The sequence below is a fragment of the Chelonia mydas genome, chromosome 14, assembly GCF_015237465.2.
Source record: "Chelonia mydas isolate rCheMyd1 chromosome 14, rCheMyd1.pri.v2, whole genome shotgun sequence".
Classification (NCBI taxonomy): Eukaryota; Metazoa; Chordata; order Testudines; family Cheloniidae; genus Chelonia; species Chelonia mydas.
The window spans coordinates 110,635-127,471 of NC_051254.2; the positions used below are offsets into that span (position 1 = coordinate 110,635).

The window sequence follows — 16,837 nt, forward strand, 5'->3', positions numbered from 1 at the left end:
TTGTGTCAAAGACCCACACTAACAAAAGGGGATAACTGCCAAGCTAACTATGGCATGAGGTGGGGTGAGGGTGTGTGAAACTGACTGTATACAATGTGCTGTCAAATGGACAAGGTAAGCAAACTGGAAAAAAAAACAACCCAATTTCTTTCAATTCTATTAATCTTACATAACAGTTTATAACAAAAGACCAAAAAAAAAAAGTGGTTTAAGTGACTTAAAAAGGATCTGATTTTGCATCCTTGCCTTCACCATGCTTCTCTGTTTGCATACGAAATTTTCCAGGCCCATTGTTTACATTTAGAAATTTATGTACCTGATTGCACTTGTGAATCATAGAACTGGAAGGGACCTCCAGAGGTCATCTAATCCTGTCCCCTGCACTCAAGGCAGGACTAAGTATTCTAGACCACCCCTGACAGGTGTTTGTCCAACCTGCTCTTAAAAATTCCCAATGACGGAGATTCCATAACCTCCCTTAGCAATTTATTCCAGTGCTTAACCACAGTTAGGAAGCTTTTCCTAATATCCAACCTAAACCGCCCTTGCTGCAATTTAAGCCCATTGCTTCTTATCCTATCCTCAGAGGTTAAGAACAATTTTTCTTCCTCCTCCTTATAACCACCTTTTATGTACTTGAAAACTGTTATGTCCCCTCTCAGCCTTCTCTTCTCCAGACTAAACAAACCCAATTTTTTTTCCCCAATCTTCTCTCATAGGTCATGTTTTCTAGACCTTTAATCGTTTTTGTTGCTCTTCTCTGGACTTTTTCCAATTTGTCCACATCGTTCCTGAAATGTGGCACCCAGAACTGGACACAATACTCCAGTTGAGGCCTAATCAGCACGGAGTAGAGCAGAAGAATTACTTCTCGTGTCTTGCTTACTACACTCCAGGATGACATTTACTTTTTTTTTGCAACAGCGTTAGTTTGAGATCCACTATGACCCCCAGATCCCTTTCTGCAGTACTCTTCCTAGGCAGTCATTTCCCATTTTGTATGTGTGCAACTGATTGTTCCTTCCTAAGTGGAGTACTTTGTATTTGTTCCTACTGAATTTCATCCTATTTACGTCAGACCATTTCTCCAGATCATTTTGAATTTTAAACCTATCGTCCAAAGCACTTGAAACCCCTCCCAGCTTGATACTGGCTGCAAACTTTAAGTGTACTCTCTATGCCATTGTCTAAATCATTGCTGAAGATATTGAACAGAACCAGACCCAGAACTGATCCCTGCGGGACCCCCCTCATTATGCCCTTCCAACATGACTGTGAACCACTGATAACTACTCTCTGGGAACGATTTTCCAACCAGTTATGCACCCACCTTACAGTAGCTACATCTAGGTTATATTTCCCTAGTTTGTTTATGAGAAGGTCATGCGAGACAGTATCAAAAGCCTTACTAAAGTCAAGCTATACCATGTCTACCACTTCCCCACCCCCATCCACAAGGCTTGTTACCCTGTCAAAGAAAGCTATCAGGTTGGTTTGACATGATTTGTTCTTGACAAATCCGTGCTGACTGCTATTTATCACCTTATTATCTAGGTGTTTGCAAACTGATTGCTTAATTATTTACTCTATTATCTTTCTGGGTACAAAGTTAAGCTGACTGGTCTGTAATTCTCCGGGTTGTCCTTATTTCCCTTTTTATAGATTGGCACTATATTTCCAGTCTTCTGGAATGTCTCCTGTCTTCCATGACTTTTCAAAGATAATTGCTAATGGCTCAGATATCTCCTCAGTTAGCTCCTTGAGTATTCTAGGATGCATTTCATCAGGTCCTGGTGATTTGAAAACATCTAACTTGTCTCAGTAATCATGTTCTTATACATCCGTGTGTCAGAAGCTGTTCCTACAATTATGTGGCTCCAATATGTAGGCACAAACAGGGAGAACACTGGCTTTTAAAAATATGCTTCAAAAATTTGTAGATGCTTGTGTTTTTATAGTAAATGCATTTTTAAGGCATTTAACAGAAATAACTTGTCATCAAACATAAATATACTTATTGGGAAAGTATTTTAACACTTTTTCAGCTTATAGAATAGGGTTTAGGAATGCTCTCATTATGTCAACTTTAAAATCTACTGAATTGTTTAAATGTCCTGAAACTTGCAAAGCAACACACACAAAACAACAATCATAATAAGCTGGGATAGAGCTGACCATGACACAAGGTAGCTACTGATAACTTTCAAAATAAACTAACTATTTGCATGGGCAGATAAAGACTTTTCACTCCTGATAGCATTTTCCCTTCCACCCAGGTGCTGAATTTCATATGCATTTAGATTGCACTTTCACTTAGTAAGCAGAATCTGGAGCACAGAACTGTCTCACAATTCAGCTTCTTAATTCAATTAAATTCAGGTGGACTCAGGGTAGGAGTATTATTGAAGTGGTGACTGGGCCCTCAGCTGCTTGGAAAGGTTTTCTGGTTTTACGAGAGACTAAATTAAAGAATAGATACTCTTTCTCCCCCACTCCCCCAAAACAAAAACAAACACCTTACAAATAAAATAATTGTAGAGTGAAGTTATGTTGCATGAAGTCACCACCATATTTTTTTTTTAAAAATTAATGTGTCACGGTCACTTAATTTGCAGGACTGTGCAGAGCACTCTGCATAGGCTTGCAGAGAGGAGTCGGGGGGGGAGGGGATAAGAGAGAAGAAAAGATGGATGGAGGACATTAGACATAAAAGGATAATGCAACCTGGGGCTGGAGTACCTTCCCCAAACAGAGCACCTTCATGGGGAGAATCTTTGAATCTGACTCAGTTTTGGCCTCAACAACATTCTGTGACATTGAGTTCCACTGTCTAATTAAGTGTTGTGTGAAAAAATAAATTTCCTTTGATCAGTTTTGAATTTTCCACTTCTCACTTCCTTTTAATTTCTCTTTGTTCTTGTATGATGAGATAGGGAGAACAGAAGCTCTCAATCTACCTTCTCTATGTAATTCATTATTTTATATAATTTTACCACATCAACTCTTATTGTCTCCTTTCTGAGGGAACAATCCCAATTTTTTCCATCCCTCTTTATGAGAGTTTTTTTCATGACACCAATTATTCACCTCATGAAGTTTTCCTCCTCCTTCAAATCCCCTATGGGGAGGTAGAACTGTTCTATTAGGTTTTTAAGTACGGAGAGAGATTTCAGAGATGGACCTGAACAAACCCCCAAAACCAAACGGGTCTGAACTTTACAAAAAGTTGTGAACTTTCTGGCTTAGGCCCATCTCTGATTCTAACAGCAATAAGTCATGTGACTATATGCATCGTTAAATCAATGGTGTTTACTTCTTGGGTGACTGATGTTACTTGGCTTTCTATTTCTTGCCTCACAACACATGTAAGTAGGCACCACTGGTTGACCACCACAAATGGTGTTAACTCAATTGAATGGAATATTTACCTGCTGATGGTGGACCAATTAGAACAGCTACAGCTTCAGCCAGAAGCACCAAGCCAATGGCACTGGAAAACTTCTGAGTACCAACAATAGCCATGAGAACTTCAAACTGAAGAGCGCCTACCATTCCATAGGAAATGCCAAAGAAAATGCAGAAGACTGCCAAGCCACCATAATTGTTAGACATGGAACCCAGGAGATCTGTAAAACCATTAAAAATCATAGCAAAACTAAAGAGATAGACACAGCGTGGCCTGACCCATTTCAGACCAGCTACCACTCCACAAATAGGCCGGGCAAAGATATCAACGAATCCAAGAATGCTCAGAAGAAAAGCTGATTTGGTGTCTGGATATCCCAAATCCTTGGCATAGCTCACCACAAAGACTGGAGGCACAAAGAGGCCCAGCACCATGATGGAGGCAGCCAGAGTGTAGATTAAAAAACCACCATCTTTAAAAACACTGAAATCCAGAAGCTTTTTCTTTGTTTTCTTCTCAGTAAGTTCTTTAGCAGCTTCAGATTTCTTAGGAGGCTCCAAAGGCCTCATTAATGCCCCACAAACACAGCAGTTGAGCAGCATTCCGCCCAGTATAAGGAATCCCCCTCGCCAGCCATACTCATGTTGCAGTATTTGCCCCAGAGGAGAGAGGGTACAAAGAAACACAGGACTTCCAGCAGCAGCAAGCCCATTAGCTAAAGGGCGTCGTTTGTCAAAGTAGCGATTTAACATGATGAGCGATGGCTGGAAGTTGAGTGCCAGACCCAAACCTGAAACAGAGAGCACACACAAGTCAGGCCTCAGCTACAGTGTCTATATAAAAATCTCTACAGTTACAACATTCTTTGATTCACGAATACAGACAGAAAAAGGTCAGGCTTTTCTTAAGTCAACTGGAAGAACGATTCCAGAATAATCAAAAACCATTAAAAATGTTCCATCATATTATTATTCCTGCACGCAATGGCTAACACAACAGAAGGGTTAACATTTGTTAGAACTAATCTGACTAGTTCCTTCCAGGTTGAATTAGGTTTTTCAAAGAAGCCTATTTTGGGGGATCTAATGCTTTAGGTGTTTGCCATGGATACCAGTGCGGATATTGGAATTGGAGATGGAGCTAACTTGCATATTGTCAGTCACCCACACTTACCTACCTGTAATGACACCTGCAGTGAGATAGAGCTGAATGATGTTGGTACAGAAGGAAGCGGTCACCATCCCTAGCGAAGCAAAGAGCCCTCCAACCAGCATGACTGGACGACAGCCAAACCAATTGACACACACGCTACACAGGGGACCTGAGCAAGGGGAATGAGAATATGCTTGGTACAGTAACCAGAACAATCCAATTTCTCTATTGATTTAATCTATAGATTTGCATTTCTTCCCACACTTCATGCATATCTCCTCTCTGGTAACTCTGCATACTTAGCACTTTGCAGCTTCAGAGTGCTGTGAAACTATCTTTTTCTACTGAGGATGATGAAAAGGAAGTTACATTATAGACATGATGGATGTACCCAGGGAACTGACAATTCATATGTTGCCCCATAATTAATTTTTTCAAAATGCTTGTTTTGCATGCAGATTAACTGTGGGCACTTAAGATTCACATTGGGAAGCAAACAGACAAATAAGACCCTTTACTTCTAGACTACACGGTTTTAAAAATAGATACTATTTACCTGTTCCATAAAGCATAGCCAGTAGAATGGAGGAGATCCATGCTGTGTCACTGTATCCAACACCAAACTCCCGGATAAGCTCTTTAAAGAAGACACTAACGGCCTTTGGAAAGGCATAGGAAAATCCAGTGATGACAAAGCCTCCAAAGAGAACGGCCCAGCCCCAACCCCCGTCAGGGGCTTTGACACCAGATGGAGCATCATCAACTACCACAACTCCCATAGTGAGACTCAATGGGTTGCCTAAGAAATAATAAAAATACAGTTACTAGAATCCATAGATGCATATTGGAATGATAATCCACTCAAGTTTATTCCACAGGAAGGAGCTGTTGTACATGCAGACACTTGAAACATGTGAGAACATTTTAAAGTATAGTGGCTGAAGACTTATGGCTACAGATTTTCTGTTCCCATTACACAGAAATGTAATTAGCTGGTAGAATTTTAAGTGGCTGTACATCACAGATCACCTGAAGTTAAAATAGAGAGGATTTCAACCAAACCAATCATTTTATAGAAAAAAAAAAAACTGAGAAATTGCAGCATTGCTTGGTTTCTCTTTACATATCATAAAGATGTTAAGCCCACTTGCTACACAGGAAACTCAGCTTTCCTTATGCTGTGAGGACTGTTTGTCAATGACCTTATAAGACCTTAAAAGCAATGAGGAGTCTGGTGGCACCTTAAAGGCTAACAGATTTATTTGGACATAAGCTTTTGTGGGTAAAAAACCCCACTTCTTCTAAGTCTTTAAGGTGCTACTGGACTCCTCGTTGTTTTTGTGGATACAGACTAACACGGCTACCCCTCTGATACTTACAAGACCTTGATGCTAGTGAGGAAGGGTGGTTCAGTGCTTAGGGCTATAGCCTAGTATTTGGGAGACCAGGGTTAAAGCCTCTGCTCTGCCACAGGCTTCCTGTGTGATCTTGGACAAGTCACTCTGTGCCTCACTTCCCCATCTGTAAAATGGGCATACTAGTACCTCACATGGATGTTGTTAGGATAAATGCTTTATAAAGCTTTTGACGCACTCAGATACAATAGTAATGGGGGGGGGGGGGGCGGGCAGATAAATACAATAGATTAGATAGACAGACCGACCTATAGTGATGACACACCTGCAGGTAATTTTCAAAGAAAAAACAGTTTTAAATCATAGCAACTGTGATTCTGCAAATAGGATTGTCTGTATGGATATTGCACTATTTTGGACTCTGGTCACAACTGGGAGCAGTGGTTCCTACCTGTAGTGACCCATGTACATAATAAACCACAGACAACATAAGTAACCATTTAAAAAGAAACAATATAGATTAAAAAGGATCAAGAACTGGGGGGCAAGAACAAAGGAAGAAAGCGCCCCCCCACACACACACACTCACCCCCCTTAGGTTGTGGGCCTGAGAAAGAGTGACAGGATGAACAGTGATACTGTCACCTGTGACAGAGAAGCATGGAGAGTTTGAAAGGAGAGAGGGCCTGTGGGTAAGGTACTGGGCTGACACTCAGGAGCTCTGGATTCAGTTCTTGATTCTGCCAGACCTTGGGCATGTCACTTAGAGACTTGAGGCACAGAGTGTTTATCTGTAAAGTGCAGATGATAATACTGTAGCCAACCAGGCCTTGGAGCGGTCAGGCCTAGTGGTTGAAATGAGCATTTTCCCTGCTGGTTACAGCTGGATCCAGGGTGAACAGAGTCCAGGAATGAGCCAAGGGTCAGTGTCACAAGGATAGAAGCCAAATGTCAGAGCCGGAAGGTCAACCAGAAGCATAAGCCAGAGACAGAGCTGGGGATTGAAACCAGAAGTCAGAAGTGGAAGGGAATAGGGACTGGAACAGGGACTAGTAGCAAGTTGAAGCTGGATTGGAAGCAGGTTGGAGCAGGGCTGGAACAAACAAGTGCAGCTGTGGGCATAGTACACACTGAGCAAGCTGCTGATCTTTATTTGTGTCACATCGGCTTCATCATGCAAGGCTATGACATCCACTTGCTTCATTCATTTTTAGCTAAGGTTTTTTTTGTTCTTTATTATATCCTTTCACTCAGGCTAGTATCCTTAAGGACATGCAGTGTGGCATTTTTTGTACTATTCCATTTCCCGGACAGTCTCACTAATCCCTTTAGGAAAAAATCAAACTGCAGAAGCAGAACATTAGGTTCTGATAGTGTTGCACACAGTATTTCAGGACTAAAGTACAACCATTGTAAGTGAAGGGCACTTAATAAAGCAGGGATCTCAAACTCAAGTCACCATGTGGGCCACCTGAGGACTAGTACGTTGGCCCAAGGGCTGCATCACTGAAACCTTTTCATACAACAATACAAAAGTATAGTAAAAAATAAAAAAAATAAAAAAAAAAAGAGTAATATAGTATGCTATTAAAAGTCAATGTATTAACTTTTAAAAAAGTGTAATGAGAAGCGGGGTTTTAATAAACTATAAAATACTCAGTAATGCACTTCACTCAAACGACAAAATACGCATTTACTTTTAGAATTACTTCGGTTAAAGCCCACCCCCTGCCCCACCCCACCCCACCCCACCCCTTCCATGAGGCCCTGCCCCAGCCCTGCCTCTTCCCAGCCCCCATTCCAAACCCTTCCCCAAAGCCCCTGCCCCAACTCTGCCCCCTCCCTGCCCCTATTCCAATCCCTGCCCCGGCCCCACCTCTTCTCCGCCTCCTCCCCTGAGCACTCCATGTCCCTGCTCCTCCCCGCTCCCTCCTGGAAAGTCCTAAGCACCACCAAACAGCTGTTTGGCAGTGGGAAGTGCTGGGAGGTAGGCGGAGGAGCAGCGCACTCGGGGGGTGGGGGGGGAGGGGAGCCTGGCTGCTAGTGGAGTTGGCACCTATGGCGGGCCACAGGAAATAACTCCACAGGCCATGTGTTTGAGACCCCTGTAATAAAAAAGTTTGCCTAGTGATGCTGTCTCCCTCCTTAGTTATGGTTGTGATAAGGAATTTTGCTTAAATAGGAAAAAAAAACAAATAGATAATTCAGTCCCTCTGCCTATACTCTCTGCAGAATTCTACCCTCCTCCCTCATACATTGGGTTTAATCACTGGATAGGAGGAAAGACTTTTTGTGGGAGCCTCTTGTTAGAATACTTGTGGTACCTCAGTGGTTCATTAAATTAATTAGAATGCATTAGTGCCCACTTAAGGTTTGTTTTGGTTTTTTTTGGTCACAAATAGATTTCCATTCAGGTGAACTGTCAGAGTCCTCACTGTCAAGGGAAAGTCCCTCTAAAACTATATTTATCTTATTATATGGTATTATTGCATTATATGGGCCTGCTTGGGGTAAGTGGCATACGATCTTACATAATATTTGGCACAAGTGCTCAAAATATGGCATGAGGGCCTAACAAAATAAGTTATGCCAGCAAATTATCCTGAAGACACAATAACCCTCTTAACTCAAAATTTGTCATAATTTTAATGTTAAATGTCAGATAAGCTACAATGTATACTATCAGCATCATTGCACTTCACAAAATTCAAGATAACAAAGCTAAAGATGGAAACTAGCTCAGCCTGAGGAAGTGTTCGGACTCCTGCATTTAGTATCATGCTAAAACAATACATTGAAACTTTCTAGCCCTAAATAGCTTTCCCATAGAAGGAGGTTGGGGGGGGGGGGGGGGGTGTGTGTGTGTGTGTGTGTGTGTGTGTGTGTCTGTCTGTCTGTCTGTCTGTCTGTCTGTCTGTGTCAGACACAGGGCAAGTTATTCATTTAAAGGCAGGCATAGGTCCAGCCCATCCTATTCTGACTCTTTAAGGACATGCAGTATAGCTGTACCTGTGTTAGTCGCAGTATATTAGAGAGACAAGGTGGGTGAGGGAACATCTTTTATTGGCCCCTGGTTTCTTTAAGGAGAGGCATTCTGGGACTTGTAGCTGCATGAAGAGTCATATGACAGAAGTCTATAAAAAAGGGGAAGGGGAGGGTAGGAAAGGGAAAGGAAAGAGGGGCAGGGCTATTATGCTCCACTCAGCATGAGGGAGACCCAAGTAAGAAACCCATAGAAGGGAGCTGATGGAGAAGGCTCTTGAGGGAACCTATCTGGAAGAAGATTGAGGAAAGGGTTGGGGAGGAGGCCTAGAAGGATGGCAAGCAAGTGCTTTGGAGATAAGTGAAGCAGGAATTATTTTTTGGGTGGAGTGGACAGCGGCTACAGAGAGCCTAAAATAGAGGGAGGGTTGCCAACTGTCATGATTTTATTGAGAGTCATGTGATAGCTAGTGTTTTTCTTAAAGCCACAGTTCTGGGAATCAAATGAATGTCAGAATCTCAACTTTTAATTTCAAAAAGTAAGTTTATAGCTTTCGTAATTGCAGAGAGAAGCTTGAAAACAAAAAGCCTAACAGCTCAAAACCCAGAAGGCAAATAAAACCCAACTTTAAAAAAAAAAATCTCTTGATTTTGAAGCCTAATGTATGATTTTTGAAAGCTAGAGATTATACACCATACAGAAGAGGTGTGGAAATGCCTCCAGCCATGGTGGGGGAGCTTAAAAAGAGGAAGCCTTAGACCAGAGGGAGAGACTGAGTGAAGTAGTGTTACACTCCAGGAAAATGGAGAAGAAAGATAAGGCCCCACCCCCAAAGGGAGGTCTGTGATGAAATGAATATACTGGGTGGAAAACAGATTTATATTTGTTCAGACTTTTGCTACCCCAGAAGGGGTGGACTACTTATTTGGACATATCACTCAAAAAAAAAAAAAAAAAAAAAATCGTCAACCCACCAAATCACCCTACCATGCAAAGGACATCCGAAGTGGTGGAGGAATCTGCATGCCAGAGAGATAAGATGCCCATTACTAAGCAATACTTCTGTTCTCTTATGAAATATCAGACAGTGATTTTTGATGCATTATGTACTTGGCTCACCATGCCTTATTCCTGATAAATGCACTTCAAAACCAGAGCGTGTAGACATAGCTATCTTTTTGGTGCAGATTTGCTGTCTAGACAGCTGCATGCTGAATACATGATCATTCTTAGTCTGAAATGAGTGTCCTTTCTATGACATTTAGACTAGCACTCTGCTACTTGGAAGAAAGAGTTTCACATTCATGTTCCAGAAATAAATCTGGCAGTGATCATCACTGATCTGTTTCACAGGTCTGTTCTTTAAGGGAAAAGCTAGCACCACAGGTTTTTTTGTTCTCTCCCCCCCCCCCCCCCATTCCTTTTTTGGAAGTTCAATTGCAACAGATACTTGGTGTTCAGGAAGTTGTGGATCTAGAACCTAAAACCAGAATACGACCAACAGGCTGTGAAGCATAAAACCCCAAGAAAGTAAATGTACTTTAAAACATGGAGGCCAATATTTTTAAAGGTACAGTATGTGCTTCCTCAGTACCTTTTGAATGTTTAGTCACTTCTATTTAGGAGAATAAGGCCTGATCCTGCAAACACAAACTTAATGGGACTGCTCACAGTAGTACAAATTCAGCACATTTATCTTACACACTTAACTTTGAAATTTTGGAATGGAATTTCCACCTGGAATATAAACTGAAAAATCATTTGTGGAAGAAAGAAAACAAAATGCCTTGTAGTGAGAGGCATAAAGGATTCAATCAGTTTATTTTATCAGAAAAAGATTGATACATTACTTGATAACAGCGTATAAGTACCTGCATGGGTAATAAAGGGCTCTCTAATCTAGAAGAGAAAGACAGAACAAGGCATTAAATATAACCACACACTGAGAAATCAGTACATCTCGTGTCCAAAAAAGTTCCTGAGATACTAGTATACCAAAGATGTATGTCACTCAGGGGCATGCACAATGGGGGGCAAGTAGGGGCACACTCCCCCCCCCCCTGCAATAATCAGTGGGGGCCCAGAACTCCTCCATGGGAGAGCCAGCACCTCCAGCCCAGAACCCTTCCAAAAGCAGTGAAATTTAAATTCCGGTGCATGCCCAGCTTCCTAACTGGGGTAGATATAGTCTGTTCACTCATGTTGACTTTACTGAGAATTAATTTTGCACAGCAAGTTAAAATTCATTAAATGTATTTAACTTGTTGGTTTAATACATTTTGCTACATAAAACTATACACCATTTTGTTGCAGTAAATATGTTGCCATTCATTTATTTTGTCATAAGATTAGGTGATTTGGAATATTTCATTCATCATACAGGTTTTTACCAAAATATTCTTCTTGACCAAATAGCCAAAGTTGGATTGTATTTCCAGTACATCTGCTAGATCAGGGGTGGGCAAACTTTTTGGCCTGAGGGCCACATCGGGGTTGTGAAACTATATGGCGAGCCGGATAGGGAAGGCTGTGCCTCCCCAAACAGCCTGGGCCCCACCCCCATCCACTGCCTCCCACTTCCCACCCCTGACTGCCCCCCTCAAAACCTCAGACCCATCCAACCCCCCCCTGCTCCTTGTCCCCTAATTCCCCCCCCGGTCCCCACCCCTTATCCAATCACCCCTGCTCCTTGTCCCCTGACCCCATCCACACCCGCACCCCCTGAGAGGCCCGCCCAGGCCTATCCAACTACTCCCTGTCCCCTGACAGGCTGTCTGAGACTCCCACACCTATCCAACACCCCCTGACTGCTCCCCCCAGAACCTCCACCCCATCCAACTGCTGCCTGCTCCCTGTTCCTTGACTGCCCCCTGGAACTCCCTGCCCCTTAATCCAACCCCCCACTCCCTGCCCCCTTACCATGCCGCTCAGAGTGGCAGGACTGGCAGCTGCACTGCCCAACCGGAGCCCGCCATGCTGCCCAGCAGGAGCTCACAGCCCAGAGTGCTGGCGGCATGGAGAGCTGAGGCTGCGGGGGAGGAGGGACAGCAGGGTAGGGGCCAGGGGCTAGCCGCCCCAGCCGGGAGCTCAAGGGCTGGGCAGGATGGTCCCGTGGGCCAGATGTGGCCTGTGGGCTGTAGTTTGCCCACCTTTGCGCTAGATAATTTAGCTTCCTGCTTCCAGTGTCTTCAGGACTTTGGTGTGCATGTGGAGTGAAGTTACTGCCGGGGGGGGGGGGGGGAGGCAGTTGTTTCCATCATGACATTTTTACAGGAACTCAAGTTTACTTTCTTTCTGTCATTTGTAACAGACTTTCTATCTTCTGTCCCTCCCCGATGTGCTGTAGGATCTGGATACCCAAATTTAAAAAAAAACAAACAAACCAACAAAAAAAAACACAAACAACTTTTCCTATCACAGACAGGTCACTACTATTTCCTGAAGATATGGTTTCATGTGTGCCTGTACGGTTTCTTTGGCGAATTTTCAGCAAAGCTCTTTTAAGGGTAATCCTCTATAAACTGACATAAATTTAGTCACTAAAATATCCATCTGAAAAGCCTCACGGGGCAGATGGATCGTTAACTTATCACTGTTAAATGGCAGCACACTAACTCATTCTAGAAAAAATAGAGAATTCTGTCAAAGCGTTATTCTGTTTCCAACTCCATTTAGTCAAACTGCTCCAAGGCTAAACAATGGAAGTAGCTGACTCTCTGTCTAACAAGACAAGGAACCTTTTTCAGTTGCTTCTGTGTTAAGAAAATGTTTTGCTTTCAATCCAAGAAAACACTGTAAAACATGCACTCTATCTAGGAAGAAGCTAGTGATTTCCCTTCACATACAGTCCACCTGCCAATTAAAGTTTCTGCCAACAGATCAGTGCCTTGCTTTTTACACAGCATAGCTCCAAATTCTTTCCCAAAACCAGCTGCCAAAACCCTCAAATTTGTGCCCAAACCACTCTGTCATGTTTTATTCTTGCATGCACTGGCAGAGCCTAAGGGCCAAATTCTCTTCTCAGGTTTCAGAGTAACAGCCGTGTTAGTCTGTATTCGCAAAAAGAAAAGGAGGACTTGTGGCACCTTAGAGACTAACCAATTTATTTGAGCATGAGCTTTTGTGAGCTACAGCTCACTTCATCGGATGCATACTGTGGAAATCGCAGAAGACATTATATACACAGACACCATGAAACAATACCTCCTCCCACCCCACTCTCCTGCTGGTAATAGCTTATCTAAAGTGATCATCAAGTTGGGCCATTTCCAGCACAAATCCAGGTTTTCTCACCCTCCACCCTCCCAAACTCACTCTCTTGCTGGTAATAGCCCATCCAAAGTGACCACTGTCTTCACAATGCGTATGATAATCAAGGTGGGCCATTTCCTGCAGAAATTCAGGTTCTCTCACCCCCCTCCAAAAACCACACACACAAACTCTCTCTCCTGCTGGTAATAGCCTATCCAAAGTGACCACTCTCCTTACAACCTGCATGAAAATCAAAGTGGAGAGTGGGGTGGGAGGAGGTATTGTTTCATGGTGTCTGTGTATATAATGTCTTCTGCGATTTCCACAGTATGCATCCGATGAAGTGAGCTGTAGCTCACAAAAGCTCATGCTCAAATAAATTGGTTAGTCTCTAAGGTGCCACAAGTCCTCCTTTTCATTCTCTTCTCAGTTACACTGAGATTAGAATTAGGCCACAGGAGACTTTGCCAGGGATAAGCCTATCAGAGTGAAGCATTCAACACCCATTATGCAAACAAAAGATACAGTATTGCTGCAACTGATATGTGTAACACTCCCAGTCCCAAAAAAAATCAGGAATTCTATGCTTAGCTGAAAGACTATCTGTTCCCTGCAGAAACATGAGCATCCATCCATGTGTGCACACTTTGTGCAAGCTGCTCACTCACATCAGGACCAGCATGTACCTGTAAACTTATTCTGATCCACAGTTGCAAGGGCAGAAGCCCAACTACCAGAACTGTTCATTGCATTCATACTGCAGGTGGAATACAGGTATTCCCGCTTCTTTGGTTTTGCCTCACTATATGAGGGATAAGAATGCTACATAGTGAGTCAGTGTGTTTTGGTATTTCATTTTTATAAAACTTTTGTAGTTCTTTCCCCCCCCCCCCAGCCTTCTATCTAAAAAAAAAAAAACACCTCACTGGTGACAGAAATGGAACCAGGCTACCATTCTGGTAAAAATGGAAGCTCAGTAGAGAATGCTGCTGACCCAAGTTGTGCTGCATGAAGGTTCCTAGCGAAAGCAGTCTCTGGAAGTCAGGACCCCAAAAAGCTTGAACTTGGCAGCAAGAAAACACTTCAAAGTCAGTTACTGGAACAAGAGGACAATGTTCTAAACATCAAAGGTCTCACAGATCTTGAGGGAGATGGACAACTACGACCTTGAAATCCTGGGCATCAGTGAGAACAGACTAACAGGTGGGAATAAGAAGTGCTTCAAGCAAGACAAGAAACATCTAATCTATTCAGGTTGCAGTGCCACCTGTACATTCAGGAGTAGCAGCACTCATTGAGACAGATGGGGGGTGGGAGAGGGAAAGAGAGAATCACCTATCAACCAATGCCTCATATGTCAGATTCCAAACCAGATTCCTAAAGATGTCAATCATACAGTGCTATGCTCTGACAGAGAAATACAGTGATGAGGATAAAGATAAGGTCTATAAATGCCTCTGAAGTGTAATTGAAGGTATTGAGGTAAAACTGAATATGGTTAATGGAAAAACTGTGAAACAAGTTGAAATTATTAAATTTATTAAAAATTGGACAGCATAGCTGGTGTGAATCGGTTATGGGATGGTCACCTACCACAAAGGGAGTTCTGAATGTAATGTTACATCCTATAGTTGTATTATGTAGACTACAAATTGTTTGTCAATTATGCTTTTCATAAAAAGAAACGGAGTACTTTTGGCACCTTAGAGACTAACAAATTTATTTGAGCATAAGCTTTCGTGAGCTACAGCTCACTCCACTGGATGCACGAAAGCTTATGATCAAATAAATTTGTTAGTCGCTAAGGTGCCACAAGTACTCCTTTTCTTTTTGCGAATACAGACTAACATGGCTGCTACTCTGAAACCTACGCTTTTCATGTGTTTTTGGACCAAAATAATGTATTTTAAGATTGTGAAGTGTTCAAGAGAAAATGAGAATTGAAATGAACTTGTTCAGCAAATTATAAGTATGATAAGAAACTTGTAAATAGGCCCTGAAATGAAGTATAACCATAGAAATATCCTCCTTTGAGGACTGGTGAGCCAATGCTAGCTATGATGCCTGAAAGACAGGGGCAACCTAAGGCAGGCCCAGTTGTTAGGAAAGGAAAGAAAAGAAAAGCAGTGGAATGCAGGCTGCGCTGCCAGGACATGGCCAACGAAGTAAATGCAGCCTAGAGTGGTCAAATCACACTGTCCGCTGTGTAACCTTGAAGTCTGCACATAAGCAGAAGAGACTCTTGGCCTGAGGGATGCAGGTCTCAGGATCTTACTTATGGTTATCATTCATGTGAAACATACCTGTTTACCTAAAAACAGTTCTTGGCTGGTTGATTAGTTTAACCTAACAGTTCAGGCTGCGTTGTTAGGTAAACAAAGTAACCAATCAACAGTTCACATGGCTATGTATTGATTGGTCAATTGCTTTAACACACTCTCCCCCCCCCTCCAATTTGTTGGGGCTATCTGCTGGTCAGGTTACACCACCATGACTCTGCTAAACAGAGCTCCAGTGTCTAAACTCACATCTTTAACAATTTGTTAAATACTTACCTGTGTTCCAAGAGTCAGTTTCCATATGGATCAGGAGGTTAGCAGGCAGAACCCGAGGGCATGACTACCACCTAGAGCAGGGGTGTGGGAACTGCCGGCCCACTGCTTCTTTTCATCTAGCCCACGGCAAGCCTCTGCACCGTGGGCTGGAAACCCTGAGCCTCTGCACTGCCCTGCAGGGTTGGAGCCGCGAGCACCAGCTCATCCCTGCGGCCCCTAGGCGGAGGGGCAATCAGGGAAGCACCGCGCACTGCCCCCGCCCCCAGCACTGGCTCCGCATCTCCAGTTGGCTGGGATCTGTGGCCAATGGGAGCTGCCTGACCCCTCTGCCTAGAGGCCGGATATGCCAGCCATTTCGGGGAGCCTGCCTTAGCCCTGCTGCACTGCCAACCGGGAGCCACTCAAGGGAAGTGCCTCCCAGCTGGAGCCTACACCCCACACTCCCTCCAGCACCCAGCCCTGAGCCCCCTCCCGCACCCAAGCTCCTACCCAGAGCCTGCACCCCAAACCTCCCCCTGTACCCCAACCCATCCCCAGAGCCCACACCCCCTACTGGAGTCACACCCCCTCCTGCACCCCAATTCCCTGCCCCAGCCCTGAGCCCACTTCCGCATCCTAAACCCCTCATCCCCAGCCCCACCCCAGAGCCTGCACCACCAGCCAGAGCCAGAGCCTCAGCCTCCTGCACCCCAATCCCCTACCCCAGCCCTGAGCCAGCTTGTGCACCCCAAGCCTCTTGGCCTCAGCCCAGAGCCCCCTCCTGCACCCATTTCTGGCCCCACCCCAGAGCCTGTGTTAAGTCCCCAGCCCACCCACCCCTGAGCCTGTGTTAAGTCCCCAGCCCACGCACCCCTGAGGTGGTATGTGGCCCCCAAATGATTTTTGATGTGGATCAATGGCCTCTGACCTAGAGGGACAAATAGGTAAGTAGCCCCCAAAAGATGGGACACCAAAACATGATTTACTCCTTGTGATGGGTGACTAATGATAAAGTAGGATGTGAGAACCAATGAATGGAAAGAGCAATGGGGCAGCATAGATTGGGAATCATTAATCAAAATGATGAGACTCATTGAATTGTGCTTGGTGTCTAACCTCCTTGCAAGCACCTTGTTCCCTCAAAGACATATATAGA

General features: G+C 43.7%; 2 protein-coding genes across 6 annotated transcripts in view; one reads left to right on the top strand and one right to left on the bottom strand.

The window, feature by feature from the left end:
- Positions 1 to 2,879, top strand: part of CSNK1D (casein kinase 1 delta) — an 87,975-nt gene extending 85,096 nt beyond the window's left edge. The window contains exon 11 of the transcript XR_005227709.2: positions 720 to 2,879. The gene's annotated coding sequence lies outside the window, so the exon portion shown is untranslated. The remainder of the gene's footprint in view (positions 1 to 719) is intronic.
- SLC16A3 (solute carrier family 16 member 3) overlaps positions 1 to 16,837 on the bottom strand; it is a 38,511-nt gene that overhangs the window by 5,666 nt on the left and 16,008 nt on the right. For 4 of the 5 annotated variants that reach the window (XM_043528991.1, XM_037914576.2, XM_043528989.1 and 1 more), the window contains exons 2-4: positions 5,115 to 5,357; positions 4,584 to 4,727; positions 3,429 to 4,196 (exon numbers count right to left, since the gene is read on the bottom strand). In XM_043528991.1, coding sequence (XP_043384926.1) covers positions 3,429 to 4,196; positions 4,584 to 4,727; positions 5,115 to 5,337 — 1,135 coding nt within the window. In that variant the 5' untranslated portion in view covers positions 5,338 to 5,357. Of the gene's footprint in view, positions 1 to 3,428; positions 4,197 to 4,583; positions 4,728 to 5,114; positions 5,358 to 10,767; positions 10,791 to 16,837 lie in introns of those variants that run through there. The other variant, XM_043528990.1, reaches the window with a different exon arrangement.